The sequence below is a fragment of the Pteropus alecto genome, unplaced genomic scaffold, assembly GCF_000325575.1.
Source record: "Pteropus alecto unplaced genomic scaffold, ASM32557v1 scaffold3, whole genome shotgun sequence".
Classification (NCBI taxonomy): domain Eukaryota; kingdom Metazoa; phylum Chordata; class Mammalia; order Chiroptera; family Pteropodidae; genus Pteropus; species Pteropus alecto.
Window position 1 is genome coordinate 1,587,357 of NW_006442484.1, and position 10,030 is coordinate 1,597,386.

At 52.0% G+C, this 10,030-nt stretch overlaps 1 protein-coding gene across 1 annotated transcript; it reads right to left on the bottom strand.

Annotated features, from left to right (window-relative positions):
* Nucleotides 1-312: 312 nt before the first annotated feature.
* KCNE1 (potassium voltage-gated channel subfamily E regulatory subunit 1) lies at nucleotides 313-730 on the bottom strand. Its single transcript, XM_006920989.2, has one exon. It carries the CDS (start codon nucleotides 700-702, stop codon nucleotides 313-315), a length of 390 nt encoding a protein of 129 aa, XP_006921051.1. The 5' UTR covers nucleotides 703-730.
* Between the last annotated feature and the right edge of the window lie 9,300 nt (nucleotides 731-10,030).

Below are 10,030 nucleotides of genomic sequence, written 5' to 3' on the forward strand. Positions count from 1 at the left end.
GGCCGGAGCTTCATCACCTGACCTTGCTAGCTGCAAGGGAGCCTGGGAAATACAGCTCATCCTCAGAGGCCACGATCTCGGGGCTTCTGCTAAAATTAACAGGGCAAGGACAGATCCTGGGGAACAGCTGACAGTCTGTTATCGAAGGAATGTGATTTTTGAGAAATAATGTTATCAACCCACCTTTCACCCCTTACAATAGAAAAAAAAAAAAAACCCAAATGTATCCATATAATAAAGAGTCTAAGAGGCACAGCATTAGAAAAATCAGATTGTCAAGTAGGCTTTGTCCGGTTTTAACCGGGTGTGGGATCACGACGAAGGCTTCGTCTCGGGAAGGTACGTGTTGGGTCGTTCTACGGCCAGCTGGTTTGCAGCGACGTAGCATGCCTTGTAGCTCTCCAGGACCCGGGCCTGGAAGTACGCCTTGTCTTTCTCCTGCCAGGCGTCCGACTGGATGTACATGCTGTAGGGGTCGTGCGAGTGCTCCAGCTTCTTGGAGCGGATGTAACTCAGCATGATGCCTAGGGTGAAGAAACCGAAGAAGCCAAGCACCATGAGGATGTAGACAGCCTCCAGCTTGCCGTCACTGTCACTGGAGGACCTACGGACCGGGCCGGATGCGTTGACGCCCCGCTGCACCAGCTCCTGCCACAGCTTGGTCAGAAAGGGTGTCACGGCCGTGGTGTTACGCAGGATCATCCTGGACTTCAAGGTCCTACTGCTGGTGAGCGACCTTCCTGGGCAAACTTTCTACAAGAAAAGTTCAGCCTGGAATCAAAAAGTATGTCTTGGCCAAAACCCGCACACACGCACGCACGCACACACGCACACACACACACGTGCACACACATACAAGCACACACGCACACAATTCTTTAAAGCTCAGGCGAGTTGTGTGCCCTGACTCTTCAGTCCATGGCGTCTGCCATCTTGGCTCAGCACAACACCCTCTCTTGACGGATCAGGTGACAAATTGATTCCCCTTTATCTCCATCACGACTCCCGCCCCCCATCCCCGTCAGTGACCACCAGAACGAGCGCCTTTAATATACACATTGCATTGTATGGGTGCATTTTAGTTTAGGTGCTAAGGACCAAATGAGTCCCTGCCCCCCAATTCATAGGAAGCCCTTACCCCCACTAGTGACTTTATCTATGAAGGTGATTAACGTTAACGTCTTAATCCGATGGGACCCTAACCCTATAGGACCGCAGCCTATAAGAGGAGGAGGAGAGACCTCTCTCTCTTCGCCATGTTAGGACACCTTGAGAAGGTGGCCGTCTGCAAGCCAGGAAGAGAGCCCTCACCGGAACCTGGATCACGGACTTCCCAGCTTACGACACTTCGAGAAGATACATTTCTGTCGTTTAAGCCCCCAGTCTCTGGCGCTGTGTGACGGCCGCCGTGGAGACCGACACGTCGCGTGATGGTCTCGGGTTATATAACTCCGTCTTTTTCTCTTCTCTTCAGCTCTGTGGCTTTACGGCTCACTCGTGAGGCTACCTGTACCCACATGCCTTAACTCCACTGTTGCGTGGTACCCATGGCGCGCACCCACTTATTCTCTCTGCCCATCCCCCAGAGCTGGACACTGCTGCGCCACTAACTCTATAAAGAAAGGGGTGACAAACAGCCTCATCGTTGTCTCCCAATGGACCTGGGGGAAAGAATCACACATTTCATCCAACTGGTGCCTGGTGGTTTATACGTCTAGTCAGACTGCGGTGCCGTCCGGCGTCTTAGCAGGCAGCGGGCGATGATGGGTGGTCTACGCCACCACGCACATCGGAGGAGTGGAGAGCCGGCCCTCCCGTGGGCCAGCCTTTGCAACGAGTGCAGGACTTCGTGTCGAGGCCCCCTCGAAGGGGCCAGCGTTCCAGCTTATGCTGCGTTCGCCTCCTCTCTGCCTACGGCTGATGTAGAAGGTGACGGCTCTCCCATCACTTTAATCTGGATGTCACTGTCCCCGGATATCCACATAACGGGCCTGGGCACTGGAACAGTGAGCTCTGGCACGGCGTCAGGGGCTTTGCGTGTTCTGAAAGCCTCGCCGAAGTGGCCTTGTGATCCCTCGTAAGCTCAAATAGGTTTTATTCATTTTGTTGTTGTTGTTTGAGAAAATGCCGGCCTCTACCCACCGTTCCTGCTGGAAAACAAAATCCCCAGGGCCAAGTGATGAGGCCACACTCCAAACTCAACCCAGACGGGGCCACTGGTCAGACAAGAGGTCTTACTTATTTCTCGAGACCTTCAAAGCGGTTGAGTGTAACACCCTCGGGGTGGCTGTTGGGACTAAGGGTGAAGGGTGTATTGGGGAGTATAATTTCTGGCAGAAATCTATGGAAAGAAAAATTCCAATATACATTGTTGGGGTGGGGCAGTGCTCAGGCTTTCCCAGCTACAATGGGGACTGTGACCTCACGCATTGTCCGCCTAAGACAAGTGTCGGCCTCAGACACCTCCAGACTAGACCTAGAGCTGCTGCTTTATAGAACTGGCCTAATTTTCAAACGTGCACAGAACCCAGCGCCAGGCAGACGGGAGGCTCCTCCCCTGCGCCCTCTTCCCCTACGCACCCCTGAAACGTTGCTGCACCCAGAATTCTGTTATCAGTGCTCCTTCCTCTCCCTCTGCCCTCTCCTTGGGTGGCTGCGCCTGCTCCTGCAGGTTCTCCCACGTGGCCATGATCCCAGGCACCCTTCTGAGCACCATGGCAGTGTGGCTAGCGGCCTGCCAAGGACGCACTCACTCACCTTCGGCCATCCCCAGGCTCCTCGAACCCAGCACCCGACCCTCCTACTAGAACCTGCCCTCCGTCGCCTCCGTGAGCTGAGCGGCAGTGTCATGCTCTCCGAAACCGAGTCACCCTCACTGCAAATCCTGTCATGCCAGTCCCCAGCTCAAAGGCCATGCTTGGCTCCCCGACACCTCTAGGGTGATGCCTTAGGTGGGAAGGGCCCCGCCTCCCTCCGCTGCTCCACGTGGCCGCTGTGCCCGGACCCCATGCTCCAGCCCCCTGGCCGCGTGTGGAACTCTGTCCTCATGGTCATGTCTTTGCCTGTCTCCAGCACAGGCTGCCCTCCTCGGCCCGTGAAACTCCTAAATGGTGTGTAGTCATGATTTAAAATTCAGCTTAACTCTCACTTCCTTCCTGAAGCCCTTCTCTGGCGCCTGGGCTGGGTCAGCATCACCCACATCACACTTGGAAAGGCCACTGTGCTGACTCAGCACTGTCATCGTCTCTGTGTCCCCACCCCGTCCCCCACAGCTTCCCTAGGCCAGTGCCTGGCACACGGCACACGGGAGACGTCCTCGAACTTCTTAATACCGCTTCACGGGTGGGGCCCGGTTCTTCGTGGCTCACGTAGCCAATCAATGGATGCCATGTGCTGCCTCCGGAGCCGTAACGACTTATGAGAATCAAGTCCCTTTTTAGAAGGGACAACTGTCTTCCTCCCTGAACCACGGGCTGGGATGCTGGGAGGAGAGGAGCAGACAGCGCTCAGATGCTGGGTCTGGATTCTGGCCCTGCGGCATCACGGCCACGTGACCCCGGGTCAGGGTCCTTAGGCCAGCTCAGTCGTTTTTCCCTTCAGAAAGTGGAAAGAAACATCACCAGCATCTGCGGCTTCCAGATCCCTAACCGAATGCATAGAGTAACCAGCACAGAGTGTGGCACACAGCGGTGCCTACTTAGCGTCCTGCGTGTGAGTGGGTTGGTTTCTCTACCTCATTAAGAAACAGCAGCCCAGGGATCTGGGGTTTGGGGGTTGCCTCCTCTATAGCTGACCACTGTGGCTCCCTTCTTTACCCGGCGGAGAAGTGGTCAGGAGTGAGGAGCACACGTGTTTGCGCCTTTTATGATCAGAGAGGAGAGGAGGCATCTGAAAAATGCAAAGGAAAGGGCCTGCAGAAATGACTGACTCGGCCGCTTAAAACTGCTCTCTCCCCCGCTCTGCCCAGTGCTCTCCAGCTAACGCGTTTTCCCACAGCTCCCTCCCCCACCTCAAGGACTCTGCAGCTCACATCTATTGATACATAGCTTGCTATCCAACTATTATCCTTCCTTATCTCTGTAGCTGTGTAGGAATAACAAGACTGTAAAACTGCCTGTTATGTTACAATCGGGGCTCAGCCTTCGGATAGGAATCCGCTGAGCCGGTGCCGGCATCAGTAAGTGCTGCTTTCTGATTGATTATAGCCTCAGTGTCCCATCTCTCTATTCGAGAATCCTGTAGCTGTGCTGATAACGCCGAGGTCGGGGTTCTACAAGGCAAAATGACCGTAAATAGATAAGTCCAGTGGTTTGGAAATTCCTCCAAGGTCGGGGTTCTACAAGGCAAAATGACCTGTAAATAGATAAGTCCAGTGGTTTGGAAATTCCTCCTCCCTTGCAGGTCCCCACCTGAAGCTCCCCCTCCCCATCCTGAGTCACAAAGTGCAACTAGAACCTCAGACAAAGGAATCGCGCCCCCCTTGCATGCACACTGCAGAGGTATATGAGCCTTAAGAAATCTAACCTAGGGGAGTTCTTGTACGGTGTCGTTAACCCCAGTTAACCCCACGTGCTCTGCCGGCCAATAAATTCTCCTTCCTCTAAGAAAACTGTCTGAGCATCCAATTTCCTCCAATTTCCTTCCGTTTCCTCCCTGGGGTGTCGCTTTCCTGCAACAACGATGCCTCCAGGGCTTCCGAGTCTGTGCCTGGAGAGCGGCCAGGGTTTCGGCTGCAAGCGACTCTTGCGCAAAACCAGCACTGTGCCCCGTTCTAGCCATGGGGTGGCAGGAATCGTTTGGCAAAACATTTTTTTTTTTCTTCTTCAAGGCTTATACTCAGAGCTGCTGGTCTGCTGGAAATCACTGCAGATCCCAGGCTCTGGGCAGCTGGGCTTCCGAAGGTGATGGGCAGCATTTTCTTTTTAAATGCCTGGAAACCACTTACGAATGCAGAGAACCTGGCCCCAGAGAGCAGGCCTCGAGCTGGTTATAATTCACCACCACCACCACCACCCCCGCCCCCAAATCCCAGAGTGACCACAATTGGCAAGTAATTGTGCCACCAGTGACGGTTAGAGCTCTCATCGCTTCTAGAAGAATTACAGCAGGCGATCTTAGAACCCACAGCAAGGTCAGAGGAGCTTGTGTAATTAGTTCACATTGCTGAGAGCACGAGGAAGACCCGTTGCTTAAATCCAGATGGACTTTTCAGTGGCCGGAGGAAGCAACCAGAAACATCTGCTTTGAAAACCCGCCAGGCCAGCCGTCCTCGGCCTCGCTCTCAGGCAGGGTGCTGCACTGTCTGCACGCTTCAGAATCACCTTGTAAAAACGCGGATCGCTGGCTCCACCGCCAGGGTTTCTGGGGTGGAGCCTGAGAATCTGCATTTCTAACAAGTTCCCAAGGGGATACTGTCGGTCTGGGGTCCCCATTTAATGACCTATTAGAATCACCTGGGGACCTTTAAAAAATACCGATGCTTAGGTCCCACTGCCAAAGTTTGTGATATCTCTCCCTGGTCAGGGCTCCTGTCTGGCACCGGAACTTTTAAAAGCTTCTCAGGTGATCCTAAATTGTAGCCAGGACCGACCACCTGGCTTTGATGTGGGATGGCGGGAAATTGAGTAATCTGCCTTGTGAGCTGCAGGGGGCTGGGAAGAATTTTATAAGAAGAGAAACGTAAGTTCACAGCATAATTTTCCAATCTCATTTGTTTTTCAGATTTTCTTCTTTGTGTTTACATGTCCCTGATGTAAACTGACGAGAAATTGCAGAGAGGAATTCTCAAGCCTTCAGTGAGTCCTCAGCTGCCCCCATTCCTAACTCACTCTGGCATCTTAAATGAGCATGAGCTTTATGCCGGACCCGAAAAGTCAAGTTAATTAACTGAATCTTTAAAGATAATTCTGTTTCTTATCTTACACTTAATTTATTGTGTTGCTTTTGCTAAATGCCCTCTGTGCCCCTCAGGTCTACGTGATGGGTCATGTGGTGTTTTTATGTAATGTCTCGAAATGAGTTTGGCAATGTCCTCTAACAGCGTGGTGAAAACGGCACAGATCCCAATCTGCATGTCAGCTGGGGGTTTACGCCTGCTTCTCCAACTTCGCTTCCCTTATAATGACAAAACACTGCCTAGTGGCCACTGTTTTTAGACTGCTGGACTCAAATGGACTTGAAGAGCCAACGATCTCAACTTACAGAAAAATGGGCTCCGTAGAAGTGAGCTGACTTGCCCAAGGTCATGTCTCGTATCAAAAAAATACTTCCAAAATTTAATCATTTAGCCATGGACTCACATCTCATTGGTATAGAAGAGGGGTTCTCAGGTCTTTGCAGAGAGGAATGGATTCTTTATTTAGGCTCAAAGGAACTGAGGGACCAGCCACCTGTACCAGGTAAAACTGGCTCTACCCAAATGGGGCCTGGCTTCTCACTTAATACGCCATCAGATTCCCCACTGGGGCAAACCACAGCTTTGGTACCTTGCCCAGCGAATAGGGGGCCGGGGGAGCGGAAGCACCATGAGCCAGGGAGGTTCAACTCCAAACACAACCAGTGTGATGCTCAGATCGTGCCGCACATTCTCTAACTGGCCTTATTGGGCCAGAAAGGTGGGCAGGGAGTCTAGAAGTTTCCACTTCTGCCTGGGTTCGAGGCCCCCAGTCAAGGCTAGCATGTTTTCCTCTTTCGTCAAAGCTCAGACCCCGAGCTGCTGGAAATCACTCAGGACCCAGGGCTCTGGGCCACCGAGCTGAGCAGACAGCTGCGAGTGGACACCCCTGGGCCTCCACCACGCTGTGCTTCGGCGGGCTCCTGGAGGGGGTGGTGGCAGTGGGTGACGTACCCGTCCTGGCACACGCCAGCCTTCTGCATTTCTCCTTCATGTTCCAGGTTGTCACCTGCCAGCGCTGACAACAGTCTGGAAGCTTTTCGAACAGACTTCTCAGCATTGCCGCTTTTCATTCTTTCTAAGCATTTACTGGATGGGCCAGGCTTTGATGGCTGGCCCCAAGCCCTCATCTGAGAGGGACAGCTTCGGGGAGCGAGTAGAGGGGGAGGATGTCAGACTGAGAGCTCACGGACCTGAGGTCCAGCCTCGTTCAGTCCTAGATACACCTCACACCCCCTGGGCCTTAGCTTACTTCTCAATAGCATTCCCTAAGCACATCCTCGAAGGAGCACCAGGTCTTGAAATCATCATTAGGCCTTATTTGTTTCACGAAGTAGAAGTAGGGTAAAAACAATGATGACTAAATCTAATTTGGGTGAACATGATCTTATTGAGGCAAGAATTCTGTGAGCCAGTTTTCCTTGGAAGCAGTTGTCAACTGTTTGCATCATCATCGCAACAGGAGGTCCAAATTCTGGAGACATATTTACGTCCTTTCAGAAAAGGAGCCAACGGGGGCCCCCAAATCCTTCCAGGCTTGGTCTCGGTCTTCCCATCTGACCTCTCCTAGGAGGCAGTGAGTCACTAAGGTGGCCAAAGTCTCATGGAATCAGGATGAAACCTGCACAGAAACACAGCATCCGACGGTCCTCGCGGATCTGAAAGGGGCTTTCTGTCACCTGCCTGTCGGACACGGGGCGTGGCTCTTGAGCTGGGTCATAGGACCAGGAGCTTCTCAGACCTCTCCGTGGGTGATAGGGAGGGGGCTTCGGGATGTGAAGGATGGATATGCAAACCAGGGCGCTGGTGAGAAGGACCCAGTCAAACTCACGAGGAAAAGGGTGAGAATTTGGGCATGGAGAATGGCTAACAGTAGAGTTCCCAGATCTGGAGAGCAGCCGGAGTCGCACAGAAGGAGGCTAGATGGACTCCCACTTCCAGAAAATCAAATTAATTCAAGGAGCCTCAGCTTCTCACCTGAAAACTGGGCATGATGGAATCCACCTTGACTGCACGGAGTTTTGTGAGACATAGCGTACCACCCCCACGACTTGCCTGTCTCTTGCTTTTGCAGCTCTCTCTGTAAGACAGGTGTGACCACCATATCTGCTTGTCAAAGTTCTACTTGTCCTCCCAAAGCCAGCTTCTCTGCCAACCTGTGTGTGCGTGCGCCCTGCATCCTGGTGCCCCCAGCCCTCCTTGACCCCTCATAGCGCCTTGTCTATATCACTCATATTCTAACTTGCAATGATCTGTGGACCTGTCTGGGTATTTCCTTCCAGTGACTTTTGCTCACCTGTTCCCGCCCTGGCACTCGGCATGTTTCACACAGCTTTGCTGAGTTAAATGAGAATGAAAAGTAGTCGATTCAAGACAACAGCAATGTGGACGTGAGAGCGAATAATAGACAAAGTATAATACATTCTGGAAAGAAACTGGGGAGAACCAAATGCAAACCTCGTTCAACATAGCATGTTTCTATATAATAAAATATAAACTATGTTTACATTCTATATTTATTTTATTAGTATTATTGATTTTGTTTATTGAAATGTATAGGATGAATATCATTATACATTTATCTGCAACCCAGCTTATTCCTCAAAATGTTTAAGGCGGTCAGGAATTGTTAATAATACAGCATAATTTTCATTGTTCTCCCCCACTCCCGATAACCCAATGCCCTGCTTTTTTTTCCCCATACTACTTATCACCTACTAGTACAATATAGTTTTTTTTATTTCTTATGTTCATTGTTTATTATTTGTCTCCCCCTGCCCCCCACCACCATACGTAAGCTTTTGAGGGCAGGGATCTTTGTGCATATTGTCTCCCATTATACCCCAAGGACTAGAACAGTGTCTGGTTTATGGTAGGAGCATGATAAATATTCATAGGACGCAGGCATGCCTGCATGAATGCATGGATGAATAAATGTTCTGTTCGACTACCAGAAAGCCCAAACCACACAGAAACTGTCTCACCATCTCTACCTGCAGCGACCTGAGATGACGGGGAGAGAGTCCCTCTGATGGCTTCAAAGCGTACTTTATTTTCGAAACAATTCACACTCTAATAACCTGTCGAAAGCAAGCCGTACCTGAATATTCTGTAAACTCAGGATGCCTTCCTCAGACCCATCCTCAGCTCACCTCTGATGAGCAGCAGGAAATAGACACAGCAGGAGCTTTCTGCCCCATCCTTAGAAATCCGGGGACCAGAGTCAAGGCGCCTTCTGGCCACTCATGCATCACACCCGAATCAAAGCAACTGTGTGATCACAGCCGAGTTCCCCACCGCCTGACCGTAAGTGACAGCCATGGTTATTGAGAATGTCCTTCATCGATGGAGCTGGAAGCCCCTTCCTAACCCAAATGCGGACTCAAAATAAACAGTCAGTTCACCTGTAGCAATCTGAAAAATCCGGTGGGATTTTCAGTGCAACATGTGATAGATTCTGAACCGCCCATGGCTGCTGCTCGGTCAACTTTCTTCTAAAAATCGCGCATTCTCCCCACTTACTATAACCGAGCTCAGATACCAGTGATGCTGTCTGTGCCCCATGCCTTTTGTCCAGGGAGACCCCACGGTGGTCCCAGAACCTTCTTGTTCAAAAAAGCAAAAGTTCTCTTTGAGGCTGGCGTGTATTGCCTGAGCTGGAGGAGGTCTTTGAAACCAGCTGGGGACTGGGATTGTGGGCGATTTTAGTTTTCTTTGGATGCTTTTAGATTCCATATTTTCTACAAGGACGTCTGTAATTTAATAATAATGGGGCAATGCTGTCGTTATTTGGTGGCGAGAAGCTTCTGCGCGTGCATTCTGTGAGGACGGCGGCAGAGGAGGCGCGAGCCGGAGCCACCTATCCAGTCTCCCACCGCAGGGGTCGCGGCGCCTCCTGCCTGGATCCGCCCGGTGCGCGCCCGGGGATGAGGCCGGGTCCCTGGAGTCCCCTTAGGGTCTCCCGACTGGGTCATCCGTCGGCCGAGAAAGGAGCCAGGAGGCAGGAGGCCTCTACTTACCGGGTCTGGGGCGCCGAGAGAGCCGGGTGTGCAGCGGGATCTGCGCGGGGAAGCGCTGGGGGTACCAACCGCCAAGCCCCAGGCTGCGCGCTCCGGGACCAAATACGCAGCGCGGGGC